This window comes from Aulostomus chinensis, chromosome 13 (assembly GCF_037954235.1).
Source record: "Aulostomus chinensis isolate RoL2024-O1b breed Wild chromosome 13, RoL_Achi_v1.0, whole genome shotgun sequence".
In the NCBI taxonomy this organism is placed as follows: domain Eukaryota; kingdom Metazoa; phylum Chordata; class Actinopteri; order Syngnathiformes; family Aulostomidae; genus Aulostomus; species Aulostomus chinensis.
Window position 1 is genome coordinate 21,813,982 of NC_141332.1, and position 23,071 is coordinate 21,837,052.

The window sequence follows — 23,071 nt, forward strand, 5'->3', positions numbered from 1 at the left end:
CTGGTCATTTATGAAATCATTTTGAAAGTAAATGTGGTTTAACCTTGGATATTTTTGTTTAGCAAGGACTGCCAGAGACTGCTTCTGTTATTTAAATATGATTTTAGCAGATTTGGTTTATGGCTGGTGGTGGCTGAGGAATTGTCCTGTTTTACATGAATCATTTGCATTTGAACTCCACATGCACTCAGTTATCGTTACCTCTTCCTTTCTCTCTCTCTTTTAGTCTCTCCCTCCCCATCCTTGTTTACATGGATTTCACAACTCTATCATATCGTTGTTACAGAATTTTTCTGAATTTCTCTTATATTTATAGCTTGTCTGTAGCTACTTGCTTCTCAAAAAAGTAAGCCAATTGAGAGGTCATGTGAAATCTTCTTTCAAACTTTTGCTGACATGATGTTTGTCTTGTGGGAGAAGTAGCAGGTTAGCTCATTGAAAGGTAAAATAACTTGGATTGGTTTCTCTGGGCTACCTCAAACCTTGTTGGATGGCTAGTGAGAGAAAGGAAGGTGCGTAGGAGGGGAGAAAGGAGAACTGAGCAAAGAATGGAGGGTGGGAATGTTTGAAGAACCCAGGCTAATGGTGTTGCTTTGAAGGATTTGACACGGTCTCCAGTTTGAGCAGAGAAGGGTTAAAAGGGCTGTGCAGAGGAGGTGAGATCAGCCATGCTAGCCACTGAAGCATGAGACAATTTTGGAAGCAGGTACAGGAGAGCCAAAATGTAGGTGGAGCAAGAACATATCAGATGTGAACATAAATCGAAGAAATTGGCGTTTTGCTAACAACAAAAAGTTTGTAAAGCTTCTTAAAGCTGTAGCGTGATTGTTTGTCTCCATCTTCTGGCAGTGAGCACTGTTATAAGCAACTGTTGACATTTGTCAAAGGCTCCACTCCACTTGTAGCTAAAATGATGGATACATTATCTTGGATTGTCGCACAGCCCCTGTGAAATGACTCATTTCAATATCAGAGTTTGATCTATTTGGTCTTATAACATTTGGAAAGTCGAGAAGAGCCGCATTATCGAACCATTTATCCACATTCAAGTTAGCAGAGGGCTAACTGGAAGAGGCCGGCTTGGCCATTGTAAGTTTCTGGTGTACTCTGTCCACAGAGCAGCATACATCCTCCTGGCATCAAGAGAATGTCACCACGTACACAAACTCCATATGCTGTGAAATGCATGGAAGTGTATCTGGCAGCAATGAGATTAATTAGCATTGTGTGAAATCATTTCTCGAGTACTTGAGTGTAAGGGATGTTCATTTATATATAAATCTGATGCAGTATACCTTTAAAAATATAACGTTATTGTCCTGCACTCACTATAGTCAAGCACATCTCCCCATCTCACCCTTTATAATATTTCACTGTGCAGTCAAGTAAACAAGAATATCAATATTTCCTGAATTCAATTCCACCATCAAAAAAGGCATGACACAGGGCAGATTTCACCTGTCAAGGTAGGATCAGACTTAACCTGCAGCCTGAAGGAAATACATCTCCGATGAAATGAACAGAACTCCCATCAGACTACACATTAACAAGCAATTTCTATGTTGTTTGTAATCTATATTTCCTAAATGGAACAACATTAATGGGATAAGAAGCAATGTTTGTTGAGAAAAAGCTCAAATTCAGCAGCTGAGCACTCGTGGTGCATGTGAGCGCTTCTAGCTTTAATTATTGATACTCATCACTAATTTACACATTTTTATGTCTTTTTTAATCTCTGTCTCAGCCCATTTATGTCAACCACAGTTCTATGTAACAGCAGTCCCTAAAATACAAGCAAACATAAAGTCAGTTTAACCCTCAATTCCTGCTCCAAGACATGTGATTGGCTGGGAGATGCAGGTGGGCGTGTGCTGGGCGTGTGCTAGGCGGTCCCTGGCGCTTGACGGAACCATGTGATGTCACAATAGGCGGGGCCACATGGTTAGATCAAGCACAAGAGACAGCTGCACCAACCAATCAGAATGCAGGTCCACACAGGAGGAAGGCGGGGCAACAGAGAGCTGCACCAGTCAGTCAGGGGGGTAGGGTCCATACAGGATAGGAGAGGCAACAGACAGCTGCAGATCCACACAGGAAGGGGGGGGTGGGGTGGGGGGTAGGACCAGAGAACTGCCCACCAATAGCGATAATGTCCAGGCACGTCCAGAGAGGAAGAGGAGATGCAAGGAGAGGCATGGGACTGCAGAGAGGAAAGGCCGAAGCAAAGAGGACAGCCATAACCAGCTTTAGGAGCACCTGTTATCTCGATATCTAGAGTGCTAACACGGGCTGCGACACACATGGACATTACTGTACACAACACATATCATATCAATCATATGGTATTAAATAGGGCTGCTTATTAAAATGAATATAACACCCTGCTGATTCACGTGAAAAGCTGTGACTACTATATAATTCTGCCTTATAAATCAATGATTTGCTTGCGGCCATTGTTTGGACAAAAGTCGAATACATTGTAAAAAAGGCCTGTAAGTGGAGTTTAAAAATTCATTTGCTAGTAAGCTATAAAAATGCATAAGGGGAAACAAAGGGAAGAGTCACAGCGGAGGAGCACTGAGGATGTGAAGGGAACATGGTCATACACACACACAATTTCACACGGTTTACGGCCAGTCCCTACTGAGTTATTGGTCTGCTTCAGTGTACTGAATGGGTCTGTGTTGTAATTAGTGAGGCCCCTGGCTCATATCATAGGAAATAACAATAACACAATACTACAGAGAGAGACGAAGAGACCGACGCCTGTGAGTGTGTGGGTGTGCATATGTATTTTCGTGAACATAGGTCAATTGTAGTGTCTTTTCACACTCACAAGCAACAGTTGTCCTCAATACTTTCTGATTATGCAGAATCTTGACATTTTCGTGCTGGTATGCGAGGGTTCATGTGTGAATGCGTCGCCTACCTGTGCACCTGAACTTCTTGCCTTTCACCTGGCTGATGCGTTTGTTGGCGAGCCGTCTGGGGTGGCTGCAGCGTGCTCCACTGGTCTCAATGGGGTTATCAAACAGGTAATCTGCCAGCCACTTCAGGTGACAGTCACACATAAAAGGATTCTGGGCCAGATGACTAAGAGAGAGAGAGAGAGAGAGAGAGAGAGAGAGAGAGAGAGAGAGAAGTTCCCCCATTTGTCAATTAGATATTTGTTTTATATCCTGATTTAATCAAAACCCATTCAGACTTTTACACAAGTTGTGACGAAAATGATGGTGTCTGACACATATTTTCTCTGTGAAATCATCCATGAGCCAGCAAATGATGTATTTTAAGTTTTAAGGAAAGCACTGATTAGTTTTAAGTAAATAGAGGGCCTCATTAGCAGAGATGGCCACAAAATAATTTATGTACCAGACACTACCAAACCTTGCAGTGATTAATGCACAACACAGAATATGTCCAACTGCTAAGAATATTAATTCCAGTATGGAATTCTGTTGCTTGAAAATCCTGTATTTATGAACATACTGCAGCAAATAGAACTGCATATAGAAATAGGGATCATGTGTGTTTCGGGATGCGTTCACACCTTTAGTTTGATTACCGGGTCAGAACCAACTGATGGGTCTGTCTATTTGGAGCATTGGTTCTGTGGTACAGTTTGTTTTTTTAAGACTTGGACAAAGGCTGAGGCCGAAATGTTGTCCCTACATTAAAACTTCAGCATCTAGAGATTGAGTGTGAGATATCTTTATTATTTTTTACACGTTTTACTTCGATACTGGCACCTCACTGAACTTGCCACATGGTGTGCGTATGCTTTTCTCTTTTTGACAGTTTGGTTTTTTTTACACCAAGAAAAATCCGACTGAACCGAAAATGCTTCACAAAACCACATCAAGTGGTGGTTAATAAACCTACAGGCAGGTTTGCCAACCACCAATAAACGCAGAAGGAAGATTGTGAGAACATTCATTGTGTTTATTGGTCAGATGTGCCTGGAATAGTCAGCTCGCTAAATACTTCATTAATCTGTAAAGAAGTTCAGCCCCTCCAGATACATTCACAGACCTAAAAGAAAGCAAAGTGCTAAAGAAAAGCAGTATAAAGGACCCAGTAAATAATAAACTGGCAACAGCCCGAGAGCGATGAATGGTCTGTTCAGGCTTTTCTAATGTTTGTTTTTACATATATGTTCTAGTTTTTTCCTATAAAACCTGCTAGACGTGGAATGCTCTGATGTGTCTCAAAATGCAAAGTACACCTGGTTTAAGAAGCTGTTTAAACCCAAAATATCATATAACTTTTGTCCATTTTTGGTGGATAAACAAGTAGAATTGCTGTGTGCAGAAAGAAGTTCATCAAGGGGGAAAACGAAGAGAAGTTTGATTCAACCAAACTAAACAGGGCAGGTATGAACCCTTAATTCCTTAAATATACCACAAATACTTACAGAGTCTTGATGGAGCGGAGTGGGGCGAACAGTCCTTTGCTGATAGTTTGCAGTTTGTTGTCGTACAGTGACAGCAGGTTGAGGTTTTGTAGGTCTTGGAAGGTGTTGACTCGTAGACAGTTGATTTTGTTGGCATTCAGCAGCCTAAAACACCACAGAGCTCTGATCAGCATTTGTTATGTCTGTGACTTATTCGGCTTCCCCGAGCTTAAGACGAACAAAAACAAACCCTGTACTGAGATGAGACAATGCATTACTATCAGGCCATGAATGCATTCCTATAAAACCACTAGTCCCCCCCCCCCTCCATCCTATCCATCCTGCCCTTTTTGTCCCCTCCCCACAGTGCCATAATTATATATATTTTTTCTGCCCATGACACATAAATCTGTAAATTGCAGTTTCATTTTCACTTTCTCTTCCAGAGCAGGAGGGGGGCTATCCGCTGTTGGGTGGGAGGGCAATATCTTGTTTTGATGGGAGAGACAGATGGTGAGGGCTTTAAACGAAAGAGGAAGATAAACGATAAAGTAATGTGGATGGGATGGAGGTTATAATGGAGTGAGACAGGGAGAGGACAGGTGAAAATTTAATTTGGATTGTCACAAATATACATTTAAGCGAAGGGGGCTGACAGCCAAAATGGAGGAGGAAAATGAGAAATGAGATGGGGGATTTGGTAAATCTCTGTCCTTTCATACCTGCACTTCATTAGCTGATATGGCCAGCTCGACAGGCTTTTCCCAGGACACCTCTGTTTGCCTGCATTTCCATATTTTGCCCTTTTCACACACAAACACTCCATCTTGTGCTCTTCTGTCCTCCAGTGCTTCCTCTGACCACTCGCTTTCTTTTTTTTTTTCTTTGTCTGACCAGTGCCTTGTGCTTGGAGCAGCAGCTCATCTTAATCATCTCGAGACGTTCAAACTAGTGCCTACGCTTGCACAAGACACCAATGCCCATCACAGGCAGATACTCGCATGCTGCTCTGCGACATAGCCACGCCTGATTAGGCAGCTCACAGGGGGATCTAATTACGTTAAATTGCACCAGTAAAACAAAGCAGCACAGTCAATATAAACAGCAGAGCGGTAGCTATGCAAAGCAGTAAACACATTTTTGTCATCCAGGGTTGACATGCTGCTTGATTCACTGGTGAAAGCTAATTTATGGTGTTTAATTACCACGCTCCATAAGAAAGCAACATCATCTCAATACTGCTGACAGACGGGCAGACTTTTAGAGATGCTCTGTCAGCATCAAAATATTAAAAGAAATACTCCCACTCAATGCCTGTTGAGTGCTTTTGCAGGATTAACCATTGATGTGGAGACATGAATCTCAATTGATTTGGATTCAGGCAAAAATGCATAGAAACAACTGCTCTTAAACTACCCCACTTCTGCATACATTTCCATTATATGAATAAATTGTTTTAGATTTATGGCTTCAGTGTCATGACAAGATCTGATGGAAGACGTCTCCAATCAGAGGTTTCTAAATATTCATGATGTCACTTCAGATTTATGCCGACATGTAAACAAATTACACTTCTCTCGAGTTCTATTTGCTTTTCTTTCTACTATTTCCTGCAGTTTTATATTTTTTATGTACCTACCAGCCCATCTCTGTCTTTCTTAATGCAACACTATCCATTCATTCATCCATTTATCTGTCCACCCCCTTCTCTCAATCTCTGAAAACACACCTTGCATCCAAATGATCCACCTAAACCCATAAAAGGTGTTGGTTAGATTCACTCATTATCCTTGCTTCGCTTCACTTTATGATGGAAAAGCCCCGAACATTCGTTGTTTCTGCAGTGGACTGCGGCATTTGCAAAGATCATATATCACGTACAGTAGCAAGGAAGTGATTATAGGAGTCTGAATATTTTTACTGCATTCTGAGCTCCTGCTGTATTTTGAATTTCTGAGCATGAAGGTTTATTCTGAAATAATAAAAAAGTTTTGTTCAGGGTAGAAGTTAACGTTAGGACCAGGGGAGATAACACTTTTTATTATGTTGCACCAGTCTAGTTAAAAGTTGATTATTTAGGCTTTTTTGGCACACCCACACAATGAGGGACAGATGGAGAGTTAATGTATGAGGAGGGGGATTCTAATGTGCAACAGTGATTATTAAGATACTGTATGGTCCTGTGATTGCCAGTTAAGTATCTGATTCTCTCCTCCTCATGAAATTTCAATCATATATTGTAGTAATAAATACGTATAACAGCAGGAGTAATGTTCCAGAGTGACGGCTTACTTGTGCCATAACACCAAATCGTCTCAATCAGGAAAAAAAATCAAGGCTGAAAATGAATTCCGATACTAATAATACCTACATTAGTAGGAATTTCATGTTTATTTGCATATTTTTTTAATAACTGAATGAAAACAAACTACTGCTGTGAAAATCAGTCCTGTAAATGATGCCACACAACTTTTACACCTTGTTAACACATCATCTGCAAGACGCTGATATATGGACAAATATGGAGCTGCTGAATCTGGATCTTTGTCTGAAGACTCTTAAGTTTTACCAGACTTTAAAAAAAAAAATCCAACAAGACTGTCTTTATGTGTAGTTCATCCTGTGTTTGAGCGTGCTACTCTTCTGTTTACTAAATAATTGCATATTGCATTGTTTTTCTGGAGGGACCACACACACACATTCAGAAACATCAGACCACACATGCACTCTCTCTCTCTCTCTCTCTCTCTCACACACACACACACACACACACACACACAAATGCTCTCTCTCTTTTTCTGACACTCACACAGACAGTACTTACAGTAGCTGCAGGGAAACCAATCCATCAAACAATCCCTTGGGCAGTTCCGTGATCTTGTTTCCGTACAGCACCCTGCACAGTGTAGTCAAAAAGGCATAATTTAGCGTACGATTTTTTTGTGAGCCTTTCCTTAAATGCAAAACCCATGTGATATGTGGCATGGTAGAATACTTCCATTGTTTGGTCAACATCTCTCTCGCTATAATCAGCCACTAGAGAGAGGTGCTGCAAAGTTGAGTGGTTTTTTTTACTTCAATGACCATATTTTTCTTTAATATTTCAGTTGATGTTAGTGGTAAGAATAGGCAAACCCATCTCATAGAAATATGTTACAATTAGGTATGTGGCAGCCCTGTGGATACAGGGCCAATAAAAAGAAAATTATCCTTCTTTTTTCCCCAGATTGAACAAAAATCATGGGTTCAACAACATAGCGCCCTGGGTGGTGGTTAATGTTGTTTTGTTGCTTTAAAAAAACTTGAGTGAAAACATCTTTTTGAAACGAAATGTGCTGTTGGAAAATAATGATTCATCAAGAGTTAATGCATTTAAAGTCTGGTTAGGTTTAGCAACAAAAAAGGACTTTATTTTCACTCGAACATGGCCAAGAACCATCTCATCTCCACCTGAACCTGCCTTCTGCTCAGCATGTTTTAACAACAGTGTGACGATGAACCAAGAAATTTGTGGGTCCAGAGTGGGTCCACGACGAAAACAGGATCCTAAGTGATTGATATTGTTTCCATGTTGCCACAGTACAGTGTTGAGAGTTCATGGTTACTTTGTGTACAATGACTCTGGAATAGCATACAGTGATTTCATATTCATTTACTATAAACACGGGATAACCGTGTGTCTATGAAAAATTGACCTTTAGACATATGGCAAGCAACCTGAATTGGTGAGGTGGACAGATGGTGATATATCCCCTGAGAGTGAAACCATCACCATGTTGTTTTCTTGCAGTAGTTTGATTTTTTTTTTAATCTCATTTGTTTATCTAAAACCAAAATAATGTTCAAGGTATAACTCCTATCAACAACGTAACTGTTTAATTCACTTGAGCAATTTCAAATTTTGTGACATCACGCCTCAGCTGCCCTGTACTTCAGTGACATTCTTGTTCAGCTGAGTGCTGTGTGTGTGTGTGTGTGTGTGTGTGTGTGTGTGTGTGTGTGTGTGCATGCACGCGCATATACGTGCTCAGTCTTAACACCCAGCAGAGTTCACCTTGTCTGCCCTTTCTTGTCGGTCTGTCTGTCTCATTTTCATGCTTCAGATTGATTCAAATTAAACTGTCCTTCATGTTCTTATCACATTCACCCTCAGAGACACACACGCACATACGCTGAGAGATTACACACGTGTACAATTACTCTCATACACAGACCCTTGCAAAGACACACACATACAGTACAAAACACACACTCCCCAATGTTGTGTTCTAGGTGTCAACACTGACAGCGACAACATTTTTATTTGCTAAATGTCTGGAAATGCAATTACTTCCCTGGTGGAAATGTGTGTGTGTGAACATTTTGTGTTTGCATGTGAGTGTGTCATACTTACAGTGAGGTGAGCGAGCGAAGGCCACTAAAAGCATCGGCAGCAATGTCAGAAATCTGGTTCTTACTTAAGTCACTGGGGGGGAGAGAGAGGGGGGGTGAGGGAAGTAAGTGCATTACTGTAATACACATTAATGGGGTTCATTCTGTGTGGCTGTCCTAGAACTGTCTGAGAAATGATCATGAGAGAATACATCAGCGGAGGTCAAGGCGAGGGAACATGCCTCCGAAAAGGAAGCAAGTGTAAGTAAATGAAGGTTGGAGGGAGAGAGAGAGAGAGAGACAGAAGGAGAGAGAGTGAGAGAGAAAGAAAGAAAATGATGGACATGGAGATGTAGAGAAATGAAGCGACAGGAGAGAGACAGGATGAAAGAGAAAGACACCCAAAGCGATGGCATGTTAAGTGCAGTTCATGTCATTCACTTCCACCAGTGTAAGATATATTATTTAACACTTCTTTTGAGATGAGGTTAAAACTTCATCTGTGTGTGTGTGTGTGTGTGTGTGTGTAAGTCTGCAAGTCTAGCATTTTCAGACATTTGCATGATAAGGACATTTTTCACCAGCCAGTTTTATGTCTGTGGGGGTGTGTGAAAGAGACAAGAAGAAATGAACTATGCAAGAGTGTTTGTGAGGGTGTGTGTGTGCTAGCCTGGACTTCAGTGGAGATGCAGACTTCGTACCATAGCTCACGATCTGTTGATGTAACTGAACATTTTGCAGTTAATGGAGGTTAAAAATGGTCACATATGAGATTCATCATGTAGTTAATGAGCCATTTTACCATGCACTAACTTCCCCACAGTTCTTTACTTTTGCCTGCTTTGATTTTCTGTTCACATAAAGGATTTTGCATTACAATTTGACCCAGTTACCTTGTACCGTGCCCCCCTACTCCCCCACTGTCCTACGTTTACGTTGCTCCTGGCCTGACATGCTTACTGTATGCCATCACCAAGTACCAAGTACATTGGACCCTGACATTTTGTCAGGAGTCTCATGGGTCAGGATTTATTTCATTAGGTCACGGGAGTGGGAGAGGACAGGAGGAAAAATCCACTCCTGCGTAAGATTCAACTGTACGCACGGTAACACCTTTACACCCAAAACTGTTGATTTGCCACTTGGTTTCACATGCAGCTCGTGAGTGAACAACAAGTGAAAGACTGGCAGCACATCAAAACATTCTCATGGCCTCGTCATGCTGCAAAATCGATTGTTGCACATCCAGCAAGTGTGATCTGACTGGGGGTATTCAGAGACTGAGCTGGTGGAGTTTACCTTAGACAAAGCTTGGAATAAGGTGCCTGACATCACTAGCTAGCCTAACGATACTATTTTAACTTCAGAGTACACCAAACAATAGAGAACACACTGGAGTCAGTTTGTACTTTGTCCATCTCTTATTAGTGTCTTCTTGGGAGGTTGGAAAAATGGTAAAATTACCAAAAGACTACTATCTCTATGTGTCTGTAACCAAAGGATATACAGTTAGTCCGTTCTACATGACATCCTTTGATAACTGATACATTCTTCCACCGACATTCACGGAACCTGGGTCTGCATCCCCTGGAGGAGGCCCGCTTCACACCTTGAAAACCTCTGATCTGAGTGATCAAACTAGTCAAGCAAACTAGATTTTAAGGGCCAAACATACTTGGGCACAATACGGTCTGCCCAGTGTGAACAGGCTCTTACTCGTACGCATATGAGAAAATACTGCCTGTGTGATGGGAGTCAGATTAGAAAATGGCTGGAGTCTAATTGTGAGCTTATCAGTGATTGCTTACTTGTGTACATGCATGTGTGTGCGTGTGTGTTGTTTGTGCTTGCGTGTGTGTGTGTGTGTGCGCTTGTGTGTGTGCACGTGTGTGTTGGGGTGTACACAGTTTTATCCAGAGACACTTACATTCTCTTGAGCTTCTTGTAGGCAGAAAAGGCTCCTGCTGGGACACTTTTAATCAAGTTCTGCTCCAAACGACTGGAAAGAGAGGGGGGGAGGGCAGACAAAGAGAAGGTTAGATAATATTAAACACGCCTCTAAATGAATTAAAAAATCAATTAGAGTAGCACGCTATGCATGAGCTAATACGTCTGTGTTTAATCTCACCGTGGACATGAAGTGCTGTTTACTTCACAAGCAATCGCAAACGCACAAAATGGTGGTTGTTCCAATCAACACATTTCTGCCCTGTCAAGGTCACCCATTGTGAAACGTTGACTTGGAAGCTCAGCAGCAGCAACACGCTTACGTGAGACCAGCCCTTCTGGTTCCACCCAGAAATCAAAACATGGGCTGCTGACCACAAATCATATTTACTTTTCAAGATTTTGGCCAAAGGCTGAGAGAGTAATGTGCAAAAGTGTTTACAATGGCCATGTGTTTGACAACAAGCTAACTGGTTTTACTAAACTGGCTGTCGCTCCACAATGTTGAAATAAAGAATGTGTCCAGCAGCTTGCACACAGGGCAATTCATATGAAACTGGCAGTCGTACATTCATAACATTAATTTCTAGTGATAATCTATTATTTTCTTCAAACCTTTGACGGATCCACGCCATTTTTTCCCCCCCAGATGTAGTCATCTATAAACACACTGTAGGTTCCTCAATGTTTTCAAGCAAAGAGCTGAAGGAAATTTATTGCATCTTTTTCTCTGGAAGACTGCAGACTCATTACATTGCACCGGTAGTATGACTCTATTATCACATGGGGAGCCATCACAACTTGGCACACAGCCCATGTTTGAGGAAATGTACTGTGGTGTAGTTTCTCCTCTCCTGATGGTCCATGCGATGCATTCATGCAGCTCATGTATTCTCCTTGTACATGTGCGGAAATAGAGGGAAAAAAGTCAAGGAGACGGAGGAAAAGAGAGGAGGAAGTGATAACGAGATTTGAGGAAAGGATTGGAAGAGGAGCGAATAAAGGAAGTAAAATCAGGGGAGAGGTGGACTGAAGGAATCAGGATCAGGAGTATGGACATGAGGGGAGAAGAGAGGACAAATCAGAGGAGAAGAGAAGGATGCAATGAGGACCCAAGGCCAGCTCCAGGGTCAGCTGTCAAAATGATGAATGAGAATGAATCTACCCTTCTTCTCCTCCTCCTCCTCTTTAGCCAGGACCCTGTCCTACTTGTGACCTCCACTCTCCATCTCTCGCTTATCCTTTCTTTTCTCACCTCCCTAGGAGGTCTATCTATATGTCCGTCTATCTATGGACTCCAAGCTCAGTTTTGATCGTGTTTGCTGGCATGTTGGAAAATCCTTGGATGGTTCGGGCCAAGACACAACACTACACTTTCTTGTTTCACCCCCAACATCTTAGTTCTACCAAAGGGTCAAAATTAATCAAGGTTAATCAAAAACAATCTGCACACACAACAAGTTACAAATTATGTCTGAGGGCAGTAAAACAAGGTTGCGACAAAGACACTTAGAGGCTCAATATCATAGGATCTATTAAAGAGAAGACATTTTAAGAGGCTATATAAAAAATCTATAAGGTGAGGTGGTGATTAAACGATAAAGGAAAGAGGAAATGGGTTTAGCAAGTGAACACGCACGCACACACACACTCACAGATGGAAGCTTACACATGTCTGTTCAAAGTCTATATAAAGCATTTTTTTAAATAGCTGTGGTGAACGTAGTCGACAGGCAGATGCACCCAGTGTGAAGTTGTATACTGTCTATATGCACACACACATTTGGCAGTAATCCTGGTCACCAGCATGCAGAAAGATGACTTTGTCCCTCCTACAGGACTGACAATACATCATCCTATTATACTCTATTGTTTCTGGCTACAGCAAAAACATTTATTATGGACCCAGTGTGTGTTTGTGTGTGTGTGTGTGTGTGTTCTTGGGATTTAATCAGACATGCAAGTCATTCAGAATGCATTTGTGTATTTGAGTGTGACCTATCCAGAATGTGCTTTTGTTGGTTTGAGAATCCATTTGTGTTCCAGGACACGCTGGTATGTCTACATTTATGCATGTGCATTGGTGTGTATGTAGACCCATTACTTATGAGAGGTCTAGTAGCATAGGTGTAGAATTGCAGGGGACACTTCTTCCTTTACTCACAGAATAATAAAACAGCTGTCCTCTGTGCAAACAAATACGGAATGACGATCAATACGGATATCAATCACATCCCACTGTGGTGTATCTGTGTTCAAATGTGTGCATGGGGGATATTATGGGGGAAGAAGAAGAGAATTGTGCCTGTGTGAAGGAGAGCTGAGTAGCAGCTGAGGTCAGGATGCAAAAGTCATGCATCGCAGCTAAGTAGCTTTAAAAAGAGGTCTATCTGACGACATGAAAACTATGAGCAGTGAAGATATTGGGTTTCAGCCTAAGTATGCGGTGTCTGTAACTGTGTGTCCATTCAATTGTCATGTTTGTCGAGCAAATTTTATGATTGTTGCAAAAACAGGAAATATGTATTAAGCGCATTTCCATCATCTGGTTTGGAGCGAGAAAACTAGACTACGCAATGCGCACTTTAGCCAGATGATGACGTGGCTGTGACAGTAACAAGTTGAGGAGGAAAAGGTCAGCTTGGTCGTCTACAGCCATCATGGAGAGGGAGAATTACTTTCAGTGTGGCAAGTTGTATACTTGTACTCTCATGCCAGCTAACATAAACACGTTGCATGCTGTGCAGAGAAGGTTTTGGAACAGTCGTGAAGGGAAACAGCTGCTCAGTTACATTAGTTAAAGTTGTGATCCATCAACATACATAGATGGGAATAACTTGTGTTAGCTTGATGCTGGTTGGCAGTGTGTAGTTAGGAAGCCAACTGGGACAAATTTTCTTTTAACTTAAACTTTGGCCTGAAAAAAAAGTTGTTGTTTTTTTTTCTTTAAATTTTGACAGTCGTGGAAAAATCTCAGTATGCCACACACAAACATGCACACACATACAACCTGTATAACAGTAAAAATACTGTTTGGCTGAATACATGGAAAATATCTGGGAGAAAAACGTCTGCAAGTCCCTCCGTAGTTTGTACCGCATAGGACACATCTACTGATATGTAAGATTAAAATGAAGCACAGTAGTCTTACATCTCCACGATGCCCTCTGGGAGGTTGGGTGGAATCTCAGTGAGGCTTTTGCGACGACAGTCCACGATGTTATTGTTGCAGGTGCAGCTGGCTGGACACACGGCCACCAGAGGTACGCATGTCCTGGACTCTGTCTGAGTTGGACCTTCAGACAACAAATAGAGATACAATCTATCAGAATCAGGAGACAGATGTGGGCTTCTCTTTAAAATGAGATTATCAATCAGATTTTGCAGATGCATTTATTAATGCAAGTGCATCAAAATCCCACAACAGGGGATCAGTGCTAGACGCTGGCAAGAGGACAGTTTCGGAAAGCCAGATGGATTTATACAAACGCAAGAGAGAGAACAGCTGAAAAAGTGAAAAATATAGGTCTGTTATTGACACCAAAGTGAGGGTAATGTAGAAAGGTTCCGTAAAATGGGTTCCGGAATAAGTGTAGGGTAAACAGATGAGGCTAAAAGCTAATCAAGAGAGAGCAGCCTGGCAGTCTATTAACACAGAGCGCTGAATCAGAGGGCCATAAACACTGCCTATACTATCTAACGCTGATAACACTTCAGTCCTTATACAGGCCCTTTAGCTGATTACATGCTCTACATGGTGTAATTCTCTCAGTGTTATAACCTCCATGCTAAGCTGTCTCCAGATGATAACAATAGTGGCTGTAATAATTACTTTAAAGGTGCATCAGAGTCTCTGCTGTTACTGAATTTAACTGTAAACTTTTTCTTGACGCCACACTCTAAAGCCTTTATTGTGTCAGTCTTAAGTAGCAACATTACATGACATCAGATTTCGCCTTTATTTCATGTGTCAACACGGTTTTGCAATATCGTGGTTGGAGTATGTCACTTATTTGTTACTTCTCACTTAATGCACCACATTTGTAAGCTAGAAACCCGTTTTCTTTTTTTCTCTTGCGTGATGAGCATCATAACATCACTTCCTGTGATAATAAAAACCCATCATAGAAAGTGAGAAGTCTTGCTTATCTGTGTGCGTCAGTGTCAACTCACCATTACATACGAAATCTTTCTTCTGCACATCTGGGACATTAAGGCCTCTCATATGGGCGGGGGCCATGCACTGGGTGAAGGGAGCCAAGCCCCGCCTGGCTCTGAGCCAATCAGAGAGCCAGGACAGGTGACAGTCACAGTGAAGGTTGTTGGAGTGCAGACGACTGAGAAAGATAAAGGGTAGAACATTAATTATCCAAGTTGGGGTCAAGAACCAAGAACAACAATCGATTTCCCTATTTGAAATGTCAAAAATGTGTCAGTATTGAGCTTGAATTCAAATAGGTTCATGAGGCCGTTGCTCAGGTGGCACACACAGACAAAAACACACTAATATCCTCAGCTCTCATTTCCACAAGGTCTGTGACAATATCACTGCCTTAAGAGAGAGCAGTCATAGTCATAAATCACAATCTGTTCTTTAAGACACAGAGAAACTGAGACGGAGAAGACGACAATTCAGAATGAAAACAATGAATAAGAGGTGAGGAACAAAAAATATGAAATGTGTGGCCACAGATATGGTAAGCAGGAGAAAATGACAAAATGAAAATAAAGAGGAAAGACTGAATAACAAAATGAGCAAGAGGAGATTGAAGGGGCCAAATAAATGAAATGGGAAAGAAATTTCTTTTTATTTCTTTCGAGTATTTCGAGGCATTTTGGTTTGATTCTAGTGGCAAGTAGAGAGACATGAAACACTGTGATTGAATGGGACTTTTCTAAGATCCCAAACCCACCAAAGATATTTTAGTTGAGTGCTCTCAAGTACTAAAAACACATTTTTTTGGTCTTATTTTCATCATGGAATTAAATTAATTTTATTTGTAGTAGTCATAGCATTGAAGAGGTACAGCAACTTGTTACTGCTGCTTTGGATAACATAACAACAATAACTAATGTAATAAATGACCACCACACAACAACCACAATTTTCAATGGGCAATTACTTTGAAAGGAAGTGAGGCAAGAGACCATTTAGACAGAGACAAACCCTTCTGCAGTACTGGTGCACTGATAAACACACAGCTGGAACAAGTGAGTGACCTACCCATGGACTTTGGATAATTACAATAATTTGATCTCATATCAAACTAATCAGACATGCATGATCGGGACCTGCTCTCACTCGCACACTGATTGCCTTTTTTTTTTTTTCTTCTTTTTTTCTGAAACAAATGCTGAATAAACTATGTCCAGCATTTAGGGGAGGCATTTAAAAAATGATTTTGGACTAAAGACTTTTTAAGAGATTTTAAACCAGATTTGACAAGTAATTCAGTAAGTACATTTCTTTTGTCCTGGCGAGCCGTGAAAGTGCAGTGACAGACATCTACCAATTAAGTTTGATAGGAGCCTGGTCTTCTTATCCAAGAAATCTGCCCCGAGGCAACAAGAATAAAACTGGTGAGGCTCATCCCAAAGAGGAGATCTTGACACCTTGGCAAATAAACCAAATATTAATGAATAAAGAAGTGAGAAAGTACAATTACATCCGAGTGTGGATACTATACGTCTCATGTCTCCTCAGGTGATGTCACTGAAACTTTCCATGAGTATTACTGGGAAATCTATATATGGGCATGATGAGGAGATATTTTTACAACCATAGATTTCCAAATTTTTTTTTATTTACTTCAGGTAATCTTGAATGCATCACCCAGAGATGAGACTCTCAACAGGCTACACTGGCTGGGGTTGACACCTTAAGAGAGTGAGGAAAAGACAGAGAGATAGACAGAGAGAAAGAAGAGTGGAAAAATGGCAGGATGTCTTGTCAGCGCATTATATGCCAGCCGGGATATCTACCCTTTCAGAAGACAGGCCTCCCTTTGTAATAAAGCAGAGGACAAATCCTGTTATGGAACAGAGATGGGCTCATTGATGCTAGCAGCGGGGGCAGTGGGTTTTAATACTGCTCTCCCATTATAAATCCAGTTTATAGTCAAACCCCCGCCTGGAGATAGCCTCGTCTCAGCCCACCCCCAGCTCAGCCTTAATTACTGACAAGTAGGATTAAAACACAGGGGAGAATGGGAACAGGCAGGGGGTACGGAGAAAGTGCTGTGCTTGTGTGTTTGCATGTGTTTGTGAGTCAGTCTGATAGGGTTTATTGTGCTCATTGGTTGTGGGTGACCAAGGGCTTGGTGCATGGGGTCTCTCCTAAGGTGTGTGTCTGCTGTGGATGTGTGTGCATGTACATTTGTGTCATTTGCTCCAGAGGGCAAAAGGGAATATCTTTAGTACAGGGAAACATAAACAGAAGCGGTGGGAGTTCTAATCTTTTCATTTGTTTGAGTTTCTGAGTGAGACATCATGAGATGATATTATTGCTGCAAATATAACAGAGAGAGATGCTGCAGAAAGAGAGAAGGGAGATAATAGAGGTATAGATGGAGAGAAAATATATAATGTCTTTAAATATGTGTAAAAGAAGCGGTATGAAGAAATCCCAAAGGTGGCACACCTCTCGACCTAATCAAATCAGGGACATCGCTAAACATTTGATTGAATGAGTCGTTTTTATAAAGGCAGCAAATTCAATATCGGAATCTCAGACCGGTAAAAAGGGACAGGCATAGAATTTAATACAGAGAAGGCAGCAATAAGGGTGAGGGGTGAGTGGGAACAAGGAGGGGGATGATGGAGTTGAAAACACTTGACATGTAGTCGACAGAGGCGATTAGGAGCAGAAGGAGCCGAGGGATAAAGAGGTAAACTACATAAGATAAAGGAGGAGGAGGGGGATGACAGGTGAATGACATTTTGATGGAAAAGAGGGGGAAAATGTATAGCTGGGGGTAAGAAAGAGGGAATGCATGAAAGAAGGAATAAAGAGACCATCATAGACAGATGAAAGGAATGACAGAGGGATGATGATGATGAAACAAGAAAATTCATGACAGTAGAGGAGGAAAATGGAAGACCGATTGGACAAAGTGAGCAAGAAATGAAGGAGAAAATGGGGTGGAGAGGAGTGAATCGGGATGCAGAAACAGCGAGGAGGAGGAGATATTAGGAAACAAGAGGAGACAGTCACTCAGTGTTGACAGAAAACAGAAGCAGACGAGGGCTTCTGATTAAAAGATATTGGATATTGGTAACTCTGCACTCAATCTGCTTGCAACTTGTATTGGTGCTGCTGCCTGAAATCTCATTTCAAAGGGCTGATTTCAAGCCCTATTGCCACTACAGTTGCAGCAGCATGAAGGAAATACAGAAACGCTGCTGTGTGAATGGCTGCTGCCACTCAGAGTCGAGGAGAAAAAGAGCTACAAAACATAGATGGATTTCTTTGACTGTTTTCTTGTGTTTTAAATTGGGAAATCCCCATTTTTTTTTACGTTAAGTAGGTTCGCGTGACCACACAAGTGCCTCTTAAAAATGATGATTTGGGGGAGGAAATCCCTCTCTGTGCATGCTGGTTTGGCAGACTTCAACCCCAGTGTGGCCAGCAGGAATGCAACAAATGGTCTGCCTCTTGGAGAGTCCCATGGGATTATGGGAACAGTCTCCCTCGAGATGTCGTGCCATCACCTTGGCAACAACAAGATTTCCTTCAAACCAAAAAAAATAAAGACAAAAACACAGAGACACATATCAAATCAAAGCCTTCCTTTTAATCCATCAGAGACACTGACTGGGATTCATGGTGGAGTTGGAGTCACATCTGTACTGGAGGTTTCTCCCTAGGAATCAAAGCAGCTTAAACTCAAGAGCCTTACAAGCTTTTATTGTGGTATTAATGAGCTTCACGCACGTATTTGCCACCGCAACAACACTTTGTGTGTTTATCTGTGTTATAGAATGTGTATTATAATAACAGCAGGATTATTCACAGTCATGAAACAATAAAAGAGTGGGTCTCCTCCTGGAGCATGATTAGACAATTACACATAGGTTCTGCTGCTAAACTGAGTGTGTGTGTGTGTGTGTGTGTGTGTGTGTGTGTGTGTGTGTGTGTGTGTGTGTGTGTGTGTGTGTGTGTGGCATTTTTGTGTGCATTCTGTTTGCATGAATGTAGACATTGATATATGGACATAACTGTGCATTTATTTATGTCTTAAAATGTAACCACAGAGTGCCTCGAAGGAGGGTAATTACAAGTCCCACTTACACCGACAGGAAAAACAGTTCATTTCCTACTTCATATTCCTTGAAGGTCTCTTATTGTCAATTCTGTCCGTTAGCAAAAAAAAAAAAAAAAAAAAAAGCTTCTTAAAAGATCTCTTTGGTGTGATGCAGCAGCAAGGTAAAAAAACAAACAAACCAGTTGAGTGGAGCCAATAAAGCATCAGTTGGAACTGCATATCATGCAACAAGCAGATAAATGATCATCAGATCCTGTTCCGCTCACACTGGCTCTGTTTACTCTATTGATACAAATATTTCCATACTTGCTCTGCTCCTTCCAATTCTCATCTTTTGTCACTTTCCTGTCCAGTTAGCAGTCAACAAATAAGGTTGCTTCAAATCTTGTGTGAGCCACAGCACCTTTATAGGAGGAGGTCATCTGGCTTAGAGGGAAATGAACATTTTACAAACCACATGAGTGAGTTGTCCATTCAGTGCCACAATGGAGGCCTAGCAAACATGGCTATACAGGATCGAGCTGTGAAGACTGCTAAAACATGACTAACTAAATTACGCTGGTTTCAGTTGGATAAGTGGTGCTAGAAAAATAATATCATGCCCCCCACTTGCGGCAGCACTGCTTATTGTTAAACTGAATTTTCTTTGTTCTATCTGCTTGAGTTTGCTTGCTTAATATTAATAGTGAGCAGCATTTTGTCCCTCAAGCTGAATATGCAAGAGTGAGGTCATAGTCTACCGTTTCTGTTCTTCCAACTGAACCATTTTGACAGTATGCAGATTGGATCAAATTGACATGGGAATACATCAGACAGCTTTGCAGTTGTTAGAATTGTGCAGAATTTGTAATTTTAGTGAATGATTTAGCTGAATACAATAGCATGCTAACACACCTAACATTAACTGAACACGTAGTTCGCCAGTATTGGGGTGAGAATATGGGAAAGTTGCAAAGCACTTACAGAAGAAGTAGAAGAGTGCAGCATAACTGCAGTCCATTTCTAAAAAAAATCTGATAATAGCAAATATCCCAATGTTTTTCACTAGCAATTTTGTTGGTGTCCTCAGTTGTGGTGCTGATTGTTTTCCCCTCTAGTGGCCTGGCTTTAAGAGTATGACCTGCTACACTGTGTGTGTGTGTGTGTGTGTGTGTGTGTGTGTGTGTGTGTGCGTGTGTGCGCGTGTGTGTGTGTGCGCGCATCTTGTTTATGCTCGAAATTTCCTGTGTGAGTTTCTGTCCATCTTCATGACCACCAATTTAAGTTTTGGACCATAGGAGTGAAGCCATCTTGGGAAAGTGAGGACATTTGGGACAGGCCTTCAAAGAGCTACTTGACAGTTTAGGCTCCGTTTCAGAGTTGAGGTTAGAAATATTTTAGGGTTAGGTTCATTTTGGGGTTACAGTTAGGCGTTTACTGTAGTTGTGATGGTTCAGGGCTAGGTAAGAGTTTGGGTAAGGGGATAGGGTGAGGCAGGTAGTGGTTATGGTTTGGGCAAGTCTCCAGGAAATGACTAAGTCATAGCAATGTCCTATTAAGTGATGGAGACTGTGTGTGTGTGTGTGTGTGTGTCTGTCTGTTTTTCTATACTCACAGTGTCCGCAGTTTAGGCATGTGGTTGAAGCTGGACAGGGGGATGAGGGTGATGTCGTTGTTGTTGAGGGTGCTGGACAGAGACACAGAAAAAGGGAAAAAAATTAAATAAATAAAAAGGAGAGAAGAGAAAAACAGATTGTTAGAGGAAGGGTCCTGTGGTTGTATTTTGACCCAAGGAAAATCAAATTTCACCCAAAACCCAGTTCATGTTGTCCCTAAACTTTCATAGGAAAAAAAACAAAAAACAAAAAGAAAGTCTAAAATTTCCGAGATGTTTTTTTTGTTGTTTTGTTTTACTTGAATAAAATGTTTGCTAAAACTTTTCTCTCTGCTATTGGGATTATCCAAAACACAGAGGGGTTTTGAGATGAAGACAAACATTTTGTGCTGCATCATTATTTTTTACAATATTGATTTTAATTGTTTGTGAAAATGTAAATGGCTTCATCCACAAATAACTACAACAACAATTTTGAAATTAAAAGAACAGAACACAGCTGAAAATGAGAAGACAAATATCAAATTGTGGATTTTATGAAAATTCCTTGACGAGAACAGAATGTGAACAGAAGTGCTTCTGTTACTATTTCCACCACAAAAAACTGCAATAGAACGCATGTTTGAAGAGCACACACATTGAGCTTTAAGTCACTACTTATTGATGCACACACAAATAACACACAACTCTTGCAAACTCTACCTCATAACCAGGTCACTCCTGTCTCTGAGGATTAACTCTGGCATAAACTACATTTTGTCTCATATGTAATATCGACCAAAAGTGGAATGAAGAACAAGGCTGACTGTCATCACGCACGCGCACACACACACACACACACACACACACACACACACACACACACAATCCTACACAGTGTGTTGGAGAAACACAATACCTATTGATTCTCAGTGGTTTTTATGTACAGTCAAAAATGGGAGCAGAGAAAATAAAAGATGCAAAAAAATACAGCTACTCCATCAGAGCAATCCAGGGGGATCAGATCGCATTGACACACTAGTAAAAGTTAAAGCTGCACATACAAAACACTGGTGGGATGCAGGAAATATATCAGAGCATAAGCAGGTCCCTCACGACTGAAGCATAGCGCACGCGCGCGCACACACACACACACACCATAAAATTTAACTGCAGAAAAACACAACAGGCAGAGACAGACAACTCACATTATCTTCCTTTAATGTAACGAGCATCAGATAAAATGCAGCACACGCATCTGTAACCTAAAGAGCTGCTGATTTTCCTTGTTATTTCTGCCTGATCACTGCTGCTTTGACCGTTGGCAGGATAACTCGGAAAGTTATGGATGGGTTTTGGTGAAATCCGGTACGAGACGGAACTTAGGCTGAAGGACAATCAGTTCGATCTCGGAACTGATCTGGCTCAAGAACTTATGATGTCATAATCCGGTGCATTGCTTTGTTTTTGCCAGTACATCAAGAAGAACAGAGAAACTCGAGGCCACTAGGAATAGACTCCCCACTGTCAAAGCAAACTCAGCCAAATCAAATGTCATTTTTTTATTATGGGTAACAGTTCTGACATGAAACCAAAGAGTTAAATTGCATTTTTTTGTAACCCTGCTAGAATAGCAAACATCACCCAAAAATATTACGTCATTGACGATCATGTGATTGCGTTTTCTGATTGTGTTAATAACTCCGGGAGGTAAAAAATAGGAATAATAGATTTAATCAGTTGTAAAATTGTATTCAAAAAGACCTTCTATTGGGAAAAATCCATTTACATAACCATTTTTTACATAACCATTTCAATTTTTATATGAGACCATCTGTTTATAAAGCCCTTGGACAAAAACAATGGTTAGTTCTCTCTTTGAAAAATGCTCAAAATTCAGGATGAAAGTTCAGTGGTTCAGTTGTAATCCAGTAAGATTGCATCCAATCATATAGTGAGACCACAGTTTGCATTTCGCCAACCAAACTGACGCACGGTTTGTTCACTTTTTTCACAACTCTTCAAAATAGACTCAATTCTTGGAGTTTGCTATGTTTTCACTAACACCCACTCATCCTTAAAATAGAGTTTTTCGCTTCACTCTCTTGATGTTACTACTTTCCTTTCTCTTTAATTCTTGGTCTTTCTGATTCTTTCTACGTTCTCCCTGCCAGTATAGCCTCAGTGGCCTTGGTAGACGGATTAAGTTTCACACTCACTATTCATAAACACACAGACATCAGGAGTGCTGCTATGGTCAACCCTGTCAGAGGTGATTCCACCCCGTATATATAATTTAATTGTGGAATAACAACAATTTCCCCCTGCAATTTTCCTGTCAGTTATTCTCCCACTCACCCCATTCACCCCCCCAAAACATCTCTCTGCCTTAATAGAGTAGTGACTGAACGTCCAAGATAAACACTAAAACATCATTTAGAAGTCTGCAACCATGTTTTATATTGTGGCTCTTTTTTTTTTTCCAGCCTATTTTACTTTCCTCATGCCACTGCAGCATTCTTA

General features: G+C 41.1%; 1 protein-coding gene across 2 annotated transcripts in view; it reads right to left on the reverse strand.

Annotated features, from left to right (window-relative positions):
* slit3 (slit homolog 3 (Drosophila)) overlaps positions 1-23,071 on the reverse strand; it is a 233,164-nt gene that overhangs the window by 50,072 nt on the left and 160,021 nt on the right. Inside the window, exons 7-14 of one of the 2 annotated variants that reach the window (XM_086222094.1) lie at positions 20,570-20,641; positions 14,885-15,048; positions 13,863-14,007; positions 10,692-10,763; positions 8,787-8,858; positions 7,218-7,289; positions 4,415-4,558; positions 2,930-3,093 (exon numbers count right to left, since the gene is read on the reverse strand). In XM_086222094.1, coding sequence (XP_086078220.1) covers positions 2,930-3,093; positions 4,415-4,558; positions 7,218-7,289; positions 8,787-8,858; positions 10,692-10,763; positions 13,863-14,007; positions 14,885-15,048; positions 20,570-20,641 — 905 coding nt within the window. The remainder of the gene's footprint in view (positions 1-2,929; positions 3,094-4,414; positions 4,559-7,217; positions 7,290-8,786; positions 8,859-10,691; positions 10,764-13,862; positions 14,008-14,884; positions 15,049-20,569; positions 20,642-23,071) is intronic. The other variant, XM_086222095.1, reaches the window with a different exon arrangement.